The sequence below is a fragment of the Hyaena hyaena genome, unplaced genomic scaffold (assembly GCF_003009895.1).
Source record: "Hyaena hyaena isolate Hyena2069 unplaced genomic scaffold, ASM300989v1 scaffold_254, whole genome shotgun sequence".
Taxonomy (NCBI): Eukaryota; Metazoa; Chordata; class Mammalia; order Carnivora; family Hyaenidae; genus Hyaena; species Hyaena hyaena.
In genome coordinates this window covers 1,331,672-1,348,241 of record NW_024080890.1, presented here as the reverse complement: position 1 = coordinate 1,348,241, position 16,570 = coordinate 1,331,672, and the positions used below count along the sequence as shown (strand labels likewise).

Genomic DNA, 16,570 nt, shown 5'->3' with positions numbered 1-16,570 from the left:
CTGGAAAGGACAGGGGCGGCGGCCGCGGGCGTGCGGGTGCTCTCATGGCCCCCGCCCCCTCCTCGCGTGTTCTGCCTTTAATCCCACGACCTTCCCGTCTCTCCCGTTGATGAATGTACAGCTTCGCGGCCTTGTTACTCACTCTCCATGCCCTTGGCAACCGGGCTCCTCATAACCATACTCGCCATAAATTCTGAATCTCTGGGACTCAAATTAGTGATATTGTACTGTCTCGTCCACAAGACTTAATTTGAACATCACTCCCAGTAAATGGCCCGGAAATCTGATCTACGTGAACCAATGTAATAATAATATAATATACAATATATATATTATGTATTATGTGTAATATAATAATAATCAAACATGACGTACCCACTGAGCACTAACGTGGGGTGTGCCCTTAACTTACTAATAACGGTAAATCAGCGAGTGAGAAAACGGAACAAGCAGTATGATCCCAATTTTGTCTTTTTAAAACTCTGGTTGGACAGATAGATGTTTCGATGCACGGGGCTGGGAGAGAAACACCTGGAAAGATACACATCAGTAGGATATTAAATGAATTGTTCTGGGGGCAGTAGGAACAGATAAATTTTACAACATTCCTTGAGGGGCCCTGTATCCCCCCCCGTTTTCTACAACAACCAGAGGTAACCTTGTGTTAAGAGACATGATGTTTAGAACACGGTGAGTGGCAGGACAGGCACGGCCACCCCGTTTGGACCCCCCACTGCCTGGCTCTTCACTCTGGGGCTCAAAAGTCTGTGCCACGTACAGGGACTCTTCTCCAGAGCTGTTCACTTTCTGGAATTTTCTGCCCTTCACATGTCAACGAGACTGAGCTCCTTCCCACCCACGTGGAATCTGCCCTTTGCTGAGCTCAGCGTCCCAGAGGACCCCAGAGGGCAGAGGCCCGGATGTCGCTGGGCCGTGGCTCCCCTGCGGGTGAGCCTCCTGCGGTGTGGCCCAGGGCCCGGACACAGCGCTCTGGGAGGTCCAGGTGCAAACCAGAAGGGGTGCGCGCTGGTGTGCTTTGCTCAGAGGAGGACCCGCAGCTTCCATCCACTTCTCAGTGGGGTCCTCGGTGCAAGAAAGTGCTAAGAACGCCCCACTCCCAAAGGAGGCTGTGGGCTCTTGGCAAGAGAGTGGACCGTCCCCGAGGTCAGATTCTCTGGGTCTCCCCACCTGGCTGCTCCCACCCACCCAACCCGCTGCACTGACGTCCCCGGGCTTCGGTCCTGTGTCCCTGGGCTTCTGTCCCATGTCCCTGGGCTTCGGTCCTGTGTCCCTGGGCTTCTGTCCTGTGTCCCTGGGCTTCTGTCCCGTGTCCCTGGGCTTCCATCCCGTGTCCCCGGGCTTCTGTCCCTGTCCCCGGGTTTCGGTCCTGTGTCCTCATGGAGAGGCTTCTATGCAACACCCCCTGAGGAACACAAGTCGCCAGAACCAGACTCGAGCATCAGACCCTCTGGCCCCCACCACTCCAGGCAGAAAGAGGCAGTATCTGCAGGTAGCCTTGCGCCTGCGTGGGTCCTGGCCCTGGAAACATCTAGAAAACTGCCCGGGGTGCTCAGGGTTGTGCAGGCTCCCTCCCCACACTTGCTCTAGAGCAGCCCCGAGGCCGTGGGAGGGAATTGTGTGCAGGTTTAGGTGCCCAGACCACGTTTGAGGAAAGGGGGAACAGAGGAGCATATTGCGTCCTGTCTTTTTTGCATAAAAACCGAGGTGTGATTCCAGAGTAACAAAGCTAATCTTTCTGTTGGCTTAAGAACTGATCTCATAGAAACGCCTTTTGGAAGGGAAGCCGCTTGCTTGGTGGCAGCTTTTCGGGGCTACAGGTGCTCCTGCCGGAGCGACCACCTCGGAGGTGAACGCTCGCCCGGAGGCACGAGCTCCAGTTCTTTCCAGTCCCTTCCCTGGTTCCCGGCAGTGTCCCGACCAGTCCCCGACCAGTCCCCCGCGGCGGGGCTGGGGGAACGTGACCCAGCCCGGCTCTGCTAGCCCCAGCCCTGTTTGCGTCCCCGCCCCCGTGTCCACACCCCTTCCCGGTTAACTGCTCCAGCGGGACCTGAGAATTCGGAGGTTTTCTATTACTGTGATTGCATGCTTGCCGGGAAGCCTGCGGTTTTGCCTGCTGAGAGCCTCTGGTTGTTTTAACGCGCTGTGGCCGCATTTCCTCCTTTTCTTCTTAGGATAAGATTTCTTTGTCCCGGGTCCCCAGCCGGTGCTTCGGGGGCTGGGGAGAGAAAGTGGGTGCAGGATTTGGGGGAGGGGCGCCGCGGTCGCCATGGCTGCGCTGCCGCCGAGGGGGGCGGAGGGGACCGCCGCGGGGGTCGGCTTCCTCGAGGTGCAGGGCCAGCCCCGGTCATCAGCCTTGGAAGGTTCTCCACGCGTATCCATGGTAACCCCCGTTTCTCCTCGCCCCAGTGGAAGGCCTGAAGGTGGTGGAGATTGAGAAATGCAAGAGTGACATCAAAAAGATGAGGGAGGAGCTGGCGGCCAGAAGCAGCAGGTAAGCTCAGGCCTGGGAAGGGCTGCCCGGCCTGCGGGGGCTCCCGGCTCCCTTCTGGGCCGGGCCGGGGCGCTGCGGAGGCGGCCGGGCTCCGGCTGGGAAGTGCTGGTCGGTGAGAAGCCTGCTTCCCGCAGAAGAGAGTCTGGCAGATGGAGGCGAGGACGATGACTTCATGTAAAGGAAGAATAATCCGCCCGCAGATCAAAGCCTTAGATTAACTTACCCGCTTGAGAGAAGCTCGAGAAGTTGGCAAGGGCCCAGGGAGAGGAAGAGGCTTCGAGGTTACGGGGGAGGGCGCCCTGGTGCCCGGAGGCCGTGCTCCCGTGTGGGCGTCCCCACGGCACAGAGCAACAGGTCACGGGAGAAGGGGCCACGGGGCCTCTGGCCGTCCTGGACACAGAAGTCACTCTCCCGTGGGGGGCCAAGTGGCGTGGGGAAGAGCACCCCGGGCTTCATGACGCCCCTGAAAGCAGGCTGGTGTACGTACAGCAGGACCCTTGGGAACTATGATCTCAGCAAGTGTTTGGGGGGACGGAAGAGACGATGAGGAGGGAGGGCGGGCGCATGGAGCACTTACTGCGGGATGCTCCCTCAGCCCCGCCTCCCCACCTGCCCACGGCCACCTCCTGGGAGGGTCCTCCCGGGATGGGGCACAGCCGGACCTCGGCGGGGCTCAGTGGGGACAGGGAACCCACGAATAGCCCTGCACGCGCACCAGCTGGTCTTAGGAAGACTCATCCGCCTGAAGATCATTCCCTGATTTTAAAACATCGAGGGCGACCCGCTTAGTGAGGGAGGCTGGCTATGCAGGAGCGTCCTTGAGGGCAGGAGGTGACGGGGAAGCAGATGGTCCCAGGGAGGCCCCGTGAGATGCTCAGGGGCCGGCCGGCCTCAGGGTGGGCTCGGGGAACAGCCCGGTGGGCTCAAAGCCACGTTGGTGCGGTCCTCCAGGGACCGGGCCGTGTCTGCATCACAGCCACGCGACACCTGATTTGGATTTGGGGACGTCCCATCCCATTTGATTTGGGGACGTCAGGGCGAAGACATTGGTGAAACTTCACAGGAAGTTGTGAGTCAGTAATTCATCTTCGACATCCCGTTAGTGAGAGGCTAGAACCCCCCTTGTGACCGGGTCGGGGCCCTGCACTTGGCCTGGCACAGGGAGCTGGGAGGGAGGCTCAGATCCACCTCGGATGCGGCCACGGAGTCGCCCTCAGGCTCAGGATCCACACGGCTCAGCTCAGCCCCGGGGCCGAGTTCATGTCCACCGTGGAGCGAGCCCGGTGGCCCTGTGCCCAGTGGGGCCGGGTGTGCGCAGGCTGCTCCACGGGGGGTGGCGGCCCTGGCACCCCTACCGCTACCAACATCATCTGGCAACTTCCAGGAAAGGGAATTAAAACTGGAGTTTGTGTCCAGTCTGAAAGAAAGGTCTGAGCCAGCTCCTGGCTTCAGCCCCTCATCTGGACTGCGGGTGAGGAACCTCACCGCCCCGAGGGGGTGTCTCTGGGGTGGGAATGGTGCCCTTGAGGCCCCCTCCCGCCTCCGTGGGCATCACCTCACTCACTAGGCCCACTCACGGAGCCCACAGAACACCTGCGGGGCACGGTTCTCGACGCAGCCTCTGGTCCCTTCTCAAATGACTGAATCCTGCCGCCTGCCTTTGCTGCTCCCGTCCCTGCGCGTCCCAGGCGGCCCCCAGCCTCCACCTTCCCCCCACCCTGTGGAAGGGGGCGTGTGCCAGCCTGGAGGGACGCGGTCCTGGCCCTGAAGGTCAGGCTGCAAGGGGAAACTAACTGGGTCCAAGTCCTGCCAGATTCCTGAGGCGGCCATGACAGCACCTCAATCCGGGGGCTTCACCCACTAGAAATGTGTTCTCTCAAATTTTTATGGCAGATGGCAGAGGTGTCAATGAGGCCATGCCCTGCCGAAGGCTCCAAGGAGGATCTATTCCAGGCCCCTGTCGGAAGCTTCTGGAAGTTATGAGTAGTGCTTGGAGCTTCCCGGCTTGTAGACGCACCGTGCAGTCTCTGCCTGGTCTTCACTCGGCCTTCTCCCTGTGTGGCTCCGGGTCCTGATGTCCCTCTTCACGAGGACACCAGTCTTACTAGATTGGGGCCCATCCTACCCCTGAACAGCCGCGTCTTAACCAGTTACACCTGCAGTGACCCTATTTCCCAAGGGAGTCCCGCTCTCAGGTGCTGGGGCGTTGGGACTTCAAATTATTACCTGGGGGGCACGATCCAACCACAGCACAGCACGTGGGGACGAGATACCCGATTTCAGAGCCCCTGGGGAGACCCCACCCAGGAGCCGAGAGGCAAAACGTCACCCACAGGCGCCCATCTGGCCACGTGGGCTGGGCTGAGGCGTGGTGGGTGCCTGGTCCCTTCCTTGCCACCCAGAAGGTCCATTTTTAGAGCTCACAATGCCATGATGCAAAGAGAAGCCTGCCCGGTGCCCTAACTGCTTCTCGAGGTGATATTCTCAGCAGACGCTTTCACAGCATCCCACGTAGGTGAGAGACGGGTAAATGTGACTCTTCAGTCGCCCACGGAGGGGGGGGTCTCCAACATCACTGACACATCCAGAGAAAAAAGAACCCCGGGGGCTTGGGCTCGGGCCCGACCCGCAGCCACGCCGCCCACCCCGGCCCCCGGCCAGGAGCCCGGCAGCCCCTCCGCGCCGCCCGCTGCCGGCCCTTCTTCCCCTTGCTTCACGGAGACGCGAACTCAGCTGGGAAATAAAAGCCGCTCGCCCTCCCCGTCTGTCTCTGTGGTGTCAGAGCTCCCTTGTCATCATCCTGCAGGGCTGTCACAGCATTTTCGCGTCCCCAGGACGAGGCTCCCTGACACACAGCTCCTCCTGGCCTGCAGGGAGAGAAGGGCACCCCGGACTGCTCTTTCCGGTGATAACCACTCGCGGGGTGGTGACCGAGCCCCTCTAGAAGGCAGAGGGGACGCAGGCGGCAGGCAGGGCTGAGCCCAGCCCTGTACCCGCAGGGGTGGCTAATGACCCCCATTCCCTGGCCCGTGGGCACATCCCAGCGGGGCCTCGGCGCCAGGGGCCTCCGTGGACCAGACCGCCTTCCCGCCCTGGGAGTGGCCAGAGCTCCCGGGCCAGCTTCCTGTCTCGGGCAGGGCCGAGCTGAGCAGAGAGGGGAGCGTGCTGCCTCGTCCCCGGGAGGTGGGGGCGCTGCCAGGGCATGGGGCGGCATCCGACGGCTCAAGTGCGCGATCTCCACTTTCATCACAAACAAATGGCCTCGTCCAGATGAGCCACAGGGGAGGGGAGGCCGGGAGCCCCAGGAACTGCAAGCAAAAATAAGCCCCAAATAGAATGAAAAGAAGAGGCAGCTGCTCTGTGGCTGGAGGATGCTGGTTCCCATGGCAACGGGGCAGAGGGAGTGGGCGGGGCCGCCTGGCCCCGTGGGGAGGCCCTGGACACCACACTGGGAGGCTCAAGGACGCTTCTGCCTTGTGGAGGCTGCCCCACCGTCCGGGGCCACACACACGGCCTGCCTACCATGGCGCATGTGCGGATGTTTGTACAGAAGGGGCTGAAAGCAGGGAAGAATGGCAATAATAATAATGCAGTCTCTCTCTTTTTTTTTTAAGTGTATTTAATTTGAGAGAGAGAATGAGCAGGGGAGGGGCAGGGAGGGAGGGAGGGAGGGAGGGAGAGGGAGTCCAAAGCGGGCTCCGCGCTGTCGATGCAGAGCCCGACGCGGGACTCGAACTCACGAGCTGTGAGACCATGACCCGAGCCAAAATCAAGAGTTAGACGCTTAACCGACTGAGCCGCCCGGGCGCCCCGATGCTGTCTCCTTTCTTAAGTGCACAGATCACGCTTGTTGCTGGTCAGAAACGTGTAGGGTGCGGTTGCTTGTTTACGGGCGACAGTGGAAATCACCTGTCAGTTCGTTGCTGACTCTTGCTCAATCTGTGTGAAACCCCCTCCCCACACGGAGTCTGCAGAGCTTTGTAAGCGTCTGGGGAAGGGAGAGAATAGCAGGGCACCTGTTCATCCTGTGGGTGCCTTTTTCAGCAAGAAAACGGATTCATTACTCGGTGTTGGCAAGTAGCACGCCCCCAGGTAAAGGCTCCAGACTGAACGGATGAGGGGCCAACCCCCAGGGAAGATCGCAGCCTGTGAGGCCCCACCTAAAATCTAGATGCTGGGCTGCCCGGATCCTCTGTCTATACGTACCACCTTTTGAAAAGAAGTACTGTGTTGTATTCTTTTTTCACGTACAACACTGTGCGCAATACACAGATCAAATTTTAACCAAGGGGCATCCAGGTGGCTTAGTCGGTTGAGCATCCGACTTCAACTCAGGTCATGATCTCGCGGTTCGTGAGTTCAAGCCCTGCGTTGGGCTCTGTGCTGACAGCTCAGAGCCTGGAGCTGCTTCGGATTCTGTGTCTCCCTCTCTCTCTGACCCTTCCCAGCTCACGCTCTGTCTCTCTCTCTCTCAAAAATAAATAAACGTTAGAAAAAAATTTTTTTAATTTTAACCAACATCACCCAGCTCATCCATTCATCCAGGAGGCCACAGGCGAGCACTCACTGCCATCCCCCAAGTGGGCTCTTTTACCCCCATACCTCGGTGGATTCTTTTCACATTACCTTTCAGTACGTATCGTATACAATGTTTCTCCTTCATTCTCCCCTAAAATCTCCTTCCTTCACATCCTACTCATGATTATCTCAAAGAACACATCATCGTCCGTCTTATTGCTGTGCCATGATGGTTTAATCATTTCCCGTGTTTGTACATTTCGGTGGCTTCTTGTTTGGTGTCATGTTTTTGTAACAACAGATAACGTTGCGATGAATACCTTTGTGCAAAGGGTTGTCTGCTTGCATCTAAGTCTTTTCTGAAAATAAATTCCCCAGTGTAGACACACAGGCTTATCGGACACGAATTTCTCTGCAGCTCTTACTCTATGGTAATAAATTGGTCTCCCAGAAGGTGGGACTTTATTTACAAATACAGTTTGCAGAGTCTGAGGATAGAGAGCGTGTTTGTTCCCAAGAAGGTGGGGAGGGGGCCGCAGGCAGCCCCCGGGGACGGCCAGGTCCGTGCTCGCTCCCCCGACGGGGGCAGGAGGCCTCTCCCTGCAGAGCAGACAGCGCGTGGTGGGTTCTGTCCGTGTGCAGAACGTACCTCAATACTGAGGAACGAAGGAAAACAGGGTCCGAGAGCAAATGCATCTCTTAAAGGGAGGCACGGGGGTGGGGAAACCGGAAGCGTCCTGCAGGTCTGTGCTGGGAGACCGGCTTGGTGACACGGCCCCGTCCGGGAACACTGGGCGAGGATTTGCCTTGTCCCGAAGCCCAGCTCTGTGGGCTTCTCTGTGCCGTGAGCGTGTGCTATGTGAGGTGGGAAAAAAACACAAGTTGCAAAAGAGTAAGTTTGGTACAATTCCATTTGTGTTTAAAAAAAAAAAATACAAGGCCTTATCCCTGTGTGTCCGCGTGTAGGAAACTTCCGGAAGGATACTCCAAAGGTAACTGAAGGCATTTCCAGGGTGGGAGGTTTAGAGGAAAGAAATAGGTAAAGTGAGGGGCAAGGGGCGATGGCTTTTTTTTTTTTTTTTTACACCTTACCTACTTCCTTGTTTGAATCTTTTAGAATAAAAGCATTTTACGTGCGTCATTAAGAGGAAGTGGGAACCTGCCTAAAATGAAGCTGACGTGTTTACTGAGGCCCCAGTGGTGTCAGGAGGTCCAGGCAGGGTCCCCAGGGGGTTAGCATGAGATGTCGCCGTATTTAGGGCCTACTGCCCGGCACAAGGCCACGGGGCCTGTGGGGGTGGGGGTGCTCTGAGGAGGTGCCCCGTGGACGCCCCACCTGAGCTAACCCCGACTTTCCTCCCTCAGGACCAGCTGTCCCTGTAAGTACAGTTCTGTGGACAACAGGAAGCTGGCGCCCCGGCGGGATGTCCCCACTTATCCCAAGGTAAGCGGAGTCCCCGGCTCTGAGGCCGGGCCACCGGGTCCCACGCCCTCAGCCACCCGGCCGTGCCGGCCAGGCCCCCACTCCCTGCACCTGTGCAGACCCGGCTCCCGCCGGCGCTGGGCGGCGGGACACCACAGCTGTCCTTGGTACCGGGCTCTTGTGTTCGCTGTGTGTCTGTGAGGCGGGGCCCGGCCTCCCGTGGCACCCGGGTGCGCCCACCCCCCCACCGCTGTCCGCCCATCGCCACCGAGGCGAATGCGTCTGCACTCACCTGTTACTGCAAGGAGCTTTAAGTTTTTTTAACTTTTTTTTTTTTTTTTTTAATGTGTCCATCACGGACTCACTCATTTTTTTTTAAATGTTTATTTATTTCTAGGAGACAGAGAGAGAGACAGCGTGAGCAGGGGAGGGTCAGAGAGAGAGGGAGTCACAGACTGAAACAGGCTCCAGGCTCTGAGCTGGCAGTCAGCACAGAGCCCGACGCGGGGCTCGAACCCACGAACCGCGAGATCATGACCTGAGCTGAACTCGGACGCTCAACCGACTGAGCCGCCCAGGCGCCCCTGGAGCTTTAATTTTTAACTAAATTACCTCAGATCCGCCTCATGGGGTCTCCCATCCCCGAACAATACGTAGTTACTATGAGAAGTCTCACACTGTCACCTCCAAAGATCTCTCGGTCACGGGAACCCAGCCGTGGTGACGCAGCAGTGCCCTGGGAGTGGAGGGTCCTCACACAGCCGCAGAGAAGGGTCCTGTGGTGTCTCTCACCGTCTCCTCAGGACCTTCAGCTGAGGTGGCAGAATCCTGGCCCGCTGACCGTCCACACGCTCTTGCGCTAAGATTCAGGCCTCGGCGTGCTGGTGCTGACACAGGTGACGGGCCCCGGCATCAGGCAGCTCCCTCCCCCGTCCCTGCCGGGACAGAGCCTTCCGGAGCCACCTCTCGGGTTTCCCCAAACGACATGTGACCTTTTGTCCAAGGTTTTCAGATGGAAGCTAGTGCCTCTTCCCACAGGAAGACGTGACCCCAACCTCTCCGGGTCCTGCCCCAGGAAGTCACGAGGCCCAGCCGATGCCCACACTGAAAGGTGTCTTTCCTCCCTAGCAACTCCCTTCAAAAACCCAAACAAACCAGGGGCGCCCACGGGGCCCAGTCGGTTAAGCCTCCAACTTGGGCTCGGGTCATGATCTCATGGTTTGTGAGTTCAAGCCCCGCGTCGGGCTCTGTGCTGACAGAGCTCAGAGCCTGGAGCTGCTTCAGATTCCGTGTCTCCCTCTCTCTCTGCCCCTCCCCCACTTGTTCTGTGTCTCTCTTCTCCCAAAAACGAATAAACATTTAAAAAAAAAAAAAAGACGTAGGACAGAGTTACATGTAGTCCCGGAGCGCCGTGATGGTCTTGCTCTAAAATCACAGCCTCCATCTCCTACGACAGTGTGACATAAGCTCTGGCGTCCCCTGTCCACGCCCCTCAGCGAGCCGTACCGCTAGCAGGACAGGTTCCCTCAGAAGAGAAACTCCTAATAGCTTCTTAGCCAGTATTTGAAGGTACGCCATTTTCCCTCGACCTCACGTTAGTGTATTTTTCAAGTCGGGTTTATTGAGAGGTAATCTACACGCAGTGAAGTTTCCCTCGCGTGGGTGCAGGGGCCGTGAATTCGGCAAACCCTGGGTAACCTCCGGCGTAACCGAGGGGCGGAACAGCCCTGTCCCCCGACGACTTCCTCGCGGTCCCCCCCTCCTGACCTTCCTGGCGCCCTCGCCCAGCCCCCGGCAGCCGCTGATGGGGTCTCCGCCCTGGAGGTTGGCCCTCCCCGGAATTCTGGTAGAATATGGCCTTGGAGTCCGGACACAGGAGGAGGCGGAGCAGACCCCCCAGCCCGCGGGCGGCCGGCAGCCTTTGTCCCGCCCCGAGGCTGACCGGCCTCCCGTCCTTTCCAGTACCTGCTCTCTCCAGAGACCATCGAAGCCCTGCGGAAGCCCACCTTTGACGTCTGGCTCTGGGAGCCCAACGAGGTGAGTGAGGGGCCCCCGCGCCGGCGTCACGGGCACAAGCTGGCATCTCTTCCTCCTCTGCGCCGCCTCCTCTCTGGTCTTTGCTTTTTAACTGGATTCTCCAGGTTTTATTCCAGATGGACTGTGGGCCGGCCCAGGAGGGCCCCAGAGACAGGACTCAGGAAGGGGGTGTCGGAGCAGAGGCGCGGGCGGGCGGGCGGGCGGGCCGAGGCGCCACCACCTCCCCACCCCCTGGGGCGCTGCCCTCCAGAGGACTGGGACGCAGGACTCGGACTGAGGTCATCTGTGCCGCGAGATAGATCCTTACGTTTTCCCTCTTGCTGAGAAAACCTAAAATGGAGACTTTGTGTTTGGTCTAGTCTCATGGTATCAGTTAGGCCCCTCCCTCGGTGAACCCCGGGGGACACCAGGCCCCCAGGTCTGCGGGCCGACTTCTCCAGCCCTCCGCTGACACAGACGAGCAGACAGGCTGCCCCCAGCAGCTCGCGCGGGCGGCGGGTCCGCTGCTGCAGGAACGGTGGGCTTCGCGCCCCGAGCAGGCCCCTCTGTGTCGCCAGGGCCCGGGCTCTCGTGCCGTCGTCCTTGCCGAGCCCCGGCACAGGAGAGGCCTCCGCCCGCCGCGTGCTGCCCGGGTCCCCCGTAGCCGACACAGAACCAGACGACCCGCGTGCCCCAGATCACCCCGCCCCCGAGGAGCGGGCAGGACCGGAGCGTGGGTTGCGAGGGGCAGAGGCTGGCCTCACCCGCGAGGTCGGTGCGTGACGGGCAGTGCCCGGGCTGGTGGCAGGCGGCGTGGCCAGGAAACAGGAGGGAGGCCTTGGAAGCGTTAGGACCAAAGTGTGACCAGGGCCCCGGGTGGCCAGGGCCCCACCGCCGGCGAGCGGACTCGGCAGGGTGGCTGTGCGTGCAGGCCCCTGCTTCCCGCGCCTGGGCGGGAGCACCGCCAGAGAGCTTCCGGAAAGGCCAGCACTCCCGGAAGTCACTCTGGCTCCGGCCCACCGGGAGCGAGCGCAAATCCGGAGCCCCTGATAGCCAAGCGCCTCCGCGGAGATGGGCGCTCGCTGCCAGTTCTGGCCCGGCCCCCACAGCGCCTCGCCGAGCAGAGGCCACACCGCCCCGTGCGGGGCTTGCAGGATTCCGGCACCCACGACGGGAAGGCCACCGCGTGCCCGGCTGTGTCAGGGCCGGGGGAGAGGGCACGCACCTCCTCCCAGGAGGCCTTCCCCCGGGACCCCTCTGCCCTGGGGTAGGGGCTCCAGGCTTTCACCCAGCAGCCAGGGAGGCCCACAGACAGGCGCCCAGACGCTGATAAACCTGGGGATGCCACGAATGTTGGACTGTGGGTAGTGAAGGCCCCCCAAAACTGCATCTGGGTGCCCCTGAAGCACTTTGTGCCCTGGAATATCAGGCCCTTAGTAGGGGTTCTCCTCTCTCCCTCCCAGTGGGGGTATCGCTGTGCCCAGCACCCCCGGGGCCCAGCCAGGGTCCTCTGATCACAGAGTAGCCGGAGGAAATGGCTTCACCACCTCTGCCCCGCAGCACACCTGCTGGGGACCTTCCCATCGCCACAGAAGAGTGAACACAGCCCCCGCCCCGGCGCGCAGGCATGCAGGCTGTGGGCCCCCTCCCCCCCGCGCGCCCCCACCACCCGCAGCTCCCCGGCCAGGATCCGCCCAGCGTCCGCAGATGCAGACACATCCCTCCTGCTCCTGAGCTGCTGCAGCGTCACAGAAGTGGCACCAGATGGTCTCTCGTGCCGATCACCTCCAACTACTGAATGTGATGTCACCACAATGGCTGTGGCTTGGTGGGATTGCTGGAGCCGCGTGTGGGTGAGGGTGTCAGCCCTGCGGCCCCTGGCCCTGAGCGCTGGCATCAGGACCGAAGTAGCTGGCAGCCTGGGCGCGAGCCCACCCCGCCGCGCGCCGGGGTCCCGGACCCCTACCCCTTCTCTAGTTCCCAAAACCTGGCGCCCTGCACATGATCCCGTCTACATCCGTGCTGTCCCCTCCAGGAAGACGGTGAAGGTCAGCTTCAAGGACATCCCGTCTGTGACATTCCAGGCTCCCACACGTGCCTTCGTGTGGGTGGTTTCCATCCTCTAACTGAATTCTTTGCGATGCCGCAAGTCTATGCCCCACGGTGGTCCTTCCACACCCGTGGTGGGGACACTTTAGTGACAGGGTTGGACGCGCAGTGCACCTGGCCCCCCGGGTTCCGGGCTGTCCGAGGACCGTGTAACCGGGAAGGTGGGTTTGTGTGGCTGGCCCCGGGTTCGCCCCGGCCGCCGTAACGCAAACCACAGGGCAAGAATGTAGTCGCTCACACCCTGGGGACGGCAGTCTGAGGTCCAGGCGAGGGCGGGGCTGGTGTCTCCCACGCCCCCACGCGGTCGCCCCCTGTGCGTGTCTGTGTGCGGGTCTCCTCTCCTCGCAGGGACCCAGGTCCTGGTGGATGAGAGCCACCCCAGTGACCTCGCTTAACCTTGATCACGTCTCTAAAGGCTTGCTTTCCGCACAGTCACGTGGGGCTCAGAGCTTCCATACGTTGACCTGGGGGCCACAGCTCCATCCGTAACGCCTATTCGGGAGAGGGTGGTCATACTATGACCAGAGACCGCGGGGAGCAGGCCGTGCAGGCCTCAGGCGGCAGGTGGGTGGAGGCGGGGCACGGGCGTCACGCCCCGGCCGCCAGGCAGTGCCTGGAGATCCCGTCCCCCGGGGGGGCCCGCGTCCCGGACAGCAGGGCTCACTTCACCAGACTCCCGCTTTGTAAGAGTCGGTCTTTGCTCCCGGCTTCGTGAGCTCCTGAGCCCTGAGCTGTATTTAAATAGATCGCAGGGATGACAGTAAATCCTCCCCGGGACTGGGAACAGATTTTTTCCAACCTGAGATTTCTGTAGAAGATAGCTCAGTGAGGTGGCGTCGGGCCGGGGGGCTCACTCTCCAGACCCTATGATTAACACGTTAAAATGTGCGTGCGGTCCCAGGGCCCCCCACAAGGGGCGAAACGGAGCATGCGTGGCACTCAGGCCATCAAGGCTCAGGCCCCCGTGTCTGCACCCGCACCCGCTCTGGGGTCTGTGTCCAGTGGGTCTGTCTCCAGCTTGGTATGAGACAGTTTCTGTGTGCCGAGGTCCACAGCATCACTGCTGAATGGCTGTCTGGGGGTGCTCCCTCCCACCCGATCGCTGCTGACATGGGCGCCTGGGGGTGCTTCTCTCACCTGATCCCTGTCCCTTCTCGCCTGGAACTCCCTGGACTTCCCACCCGACTGCTCCTTGAAGCCCCCACATGCCTCCTAGGGGTCCTGAGACCCAGTCAACACGGCTTGTCCCTCGGGGCCTCCCGGGAAGGGAGAGTTCATCCTCTGAGCACAGGCCTGGAGGACTCCCGGCTGGCCCTGCACACATCTCCCAGGGCGCCGGAGGGGCAGTGCCGGGCTGGCTCACCTGTGCCTCTGACCACCTTGTGCCCCTGTCCCCCCAGATGCTGAGCTGCTTGGAGCACATGTACCACGACCTGGGCCTGGTCCGGGATTTCTCCATCCACCCCGTCACGCTCCGGAGATGGTTGGTAAGTGCGAGCCCCTCGCGGCCCCTTCCGGCTACTCGGGGACAGACCAGTGAGCACCTTCATGGATGGACGGAGGCGACGCTTCCTGGAGGGTTTTGTGAGAACAGGCGGCCGCTGTCCGTCTGTCTCCTGCCAGAGTACGAGGCGCCCCTAAGCCCCTGCTCTGGGGAGCAAGGACAGAGTAAGAACCAGGGAGAGGCCGGTGAAGCAGTCTGTGCGGGTGTGTGTGCAGGTGTGTGTGTGTGTTATGGGGGGAGGTGCAGGTACGTACACACGTGTGTGCACGTATGTTAGCATGTGGGTGCGCATGTGTGTGCACGTGTGTGAATGCATGTGTGGAGGAGGTACGTGTGCGAGTGTGTGTTTAGCAATAAATTCTTTTTAACAAAATGATGCTCAGAACCAAATAGGAAAAGCTTAAATGTTAAATAGGAAAATATGAAAAGGTGTGATGGTATCTGGGACCCAGAGCCCCTCCCATAACCCCAGCCCTTCCCCCGGCTTCATGTCCCCACGTGGCCCCTCAGAGCCCCTCTGGGGACACCTCAGTCCGCGAGCCCAGGCGGAAGCCTGTTCCCAGCTGCCCTCCGAGGCCGCGGGGTGGCCCATGGACGTCCTCGGGGCCCCCGGGCCACCTCGCCCTTGCCTCCAGCAAGCGCAGGAACACAGCTGGCCTTGGGGTCGGCCGAGGATCGCACAGAGCGCGTCCGAAACACTAGCCTCCCGCTGGCCAAGGAGGAGCAAAGGCGTGGGGGGCAGCCCGGGGCGGACGCTGGCAGCGGTGCGAGCAGCCAGGACCCCTGTCTCCGCAGCTCTGCGTGCGCGACAACTACAGACACAACCCTTTCCACAACTTCCGGCACTGCTTCTGCGTGACCCAGATGATGTACAGCATGATCTGGCTCTGCGGGCTGCAGGTGTGTCTCGGGGCCCCCCTGGGGGGCAGCACCCCGCCCCTTGTCCTCGGGCTAGCCTGCTGCCCCCTGCACCCAGCAGGCGCGCCACCCTCCCCGCGGGCCAGCCGCTGGGGGCGTCACCCCCCCCAGCCCAGTCCAGCCCCCTCCTCACCCCCTTCCGCCCTCTCTCTCCTCCAGGAGAAATTTTCCCAAATGGATATCCTGATCCTAATGACGGCCGCCATCTGCCACGATTTGGATCACCCGGGCTACAACAACACGTGCGTAGGCGATTTCCCCCCGTCCTTCCCTTCTCAGGGGCGCTCTGGTGTCAGAGGTGACCTTTCCCGCCTCCCCCGCAGACCAGTTCTGAGTCGGAGCTGCGGCCAAGGCCTCACCATCCGCCCCCCGCCCCCCCTGCTGCGTAGGACACAGCTCCCGCTTTGGGGCTCTGTCCAGGGCCTCAGGCCGCCCGGGGCGGACCCTTCCAGGCCGCCAACCACCCCCTCCACCCGAGGCAGGAGCAGTGCCCGCACATGACGCCCTGTTCTCTGGAACCCCCCGGCCTGCTTCCAGCAGCACCGAGGCAGAGGCTAGGACTGAGGGACAGGAGTGCAGGCGAGCAGGGGTTGGGGGGCGTCCGGCGCAGGCCGTGGGGGCCAGGAGGACAGGCCGAGCTTGGCGGGGGCAGAGACACAGAGTCCGCCCCACGTAACTGCCGGGTCCGGGCCGCGTGGCCCTAGTTTGCATCCAGGGTGATGCACCTGTTCTTTCTAGCGGATGCGGATGCGCAGCGACATCACATGTGGCCGAGAACTCGCCAGTGGTTTTGGTGGCAGGCCTTCATCAGGACAGGGGTGGGGTCCACGGTGTGGACATCCGTGTCCCTCACAGGAGGCCGGCGCCGCGGGCACCCATTCCCTCATGTCACACTCAGGATGGCATGCAGAGCGCAGGCCAGCAAAGGGGCCCTACCCGCGGCCTCTGACCTCAGAACCCACCTTGGTCCTTCTCCCAAATGTCTGCCTTTTGTACATCCCGACAATGTTCACAAGGTGCCAGAACGGAAGGCCCGGTCCCCTTCAGGGCAGCGCGACTGGGAGGAATTGAGGCGTCCGCCCACTGGGGTTATAAGACCTTGAGGGTGTCTAGTTGAAGGGGCAGCAGAGAGGAGAGTCCAGAGGAGCAAGGCCTGGCGCCCCCAGCTCGCCCGGCTGGCCTGCCAGCCTCTGCGCCACCGCCGTGTCCCAGCGCACATCCCCGAGGCCCCATTTGCCGTCTCCCCCTACGCCAGGTACCAAATCAACGCCCGCACGGAGCTGGCCGTCCGTTACAACGACATCTCGCCCCTGGAGAACCACCACTGCGCCGTGGCCTTTCAGATCCTCGCCCAGCCCGAGTGCAACATCTTCGCCAATGTGCAGCCGGAGGGCTTCAAGCAGATCAGACAGGTGTGCGGGGGCCAGGGCCCTCGGACTGCGGGGGTGGGGGGCGGTGAGAGTAGAACCCCTCCCTCCAGTGGCCAAGGCCCCAGAAGCCCCTGGTCCCACCAGGGGTCCCGGGGAACCCCCCTCACCAAGGCCAGTAGCATTCCAAGCAGAGGAGTGCC

The 16,570-nt window shown here is 61.2% G+C and overlaps 1 protein-coding gene across 7 annotated transcripts in view; it reads left to right on the top strand.

Moving 5' to 3' along the window:
• PDE9A (phosphodiesterase 9A) overlaps window positions 1–16,570 on the top strand; it is a 54,109-nt gene that overhangs the window by 31,101 nt on the left and 6,438 nt on the right. For all 7 annotated transcript variants that reach the window (XM_039245492.1, XM_039245491.1, XM_039245493.1 and 4 more), the window contains 7 exons: window positions 2,428–2,512; window positions 8,396–8,474; window positions 10,416–10,490; window positions 13,979–14,065; window positions 14,878–14,982; window positions 15,160–15,242; window positions 16,256–16,412. In XM_039245492.1, coding sequence (XP_039101423.1) covers window positions 2,428–2,512; window positions 8,396–8,474; window positions 10,416–10,490; window positions 13,979–14,065; window positions 14,878–14,982; window positions 15,160–15,242; window positions 16,256–16,412 — 671 coding nt within the window. The remainder of the gene's footprint in view (window positions 1–2,427; window positions 2,513–8,395; window positions 8,475–10,415; window positions 10,491–13,978; window positions 14,066–14,877; window positions 14,983–15,159; window positions 15,243–16,255; window positions 16,413–16,570) is intronic.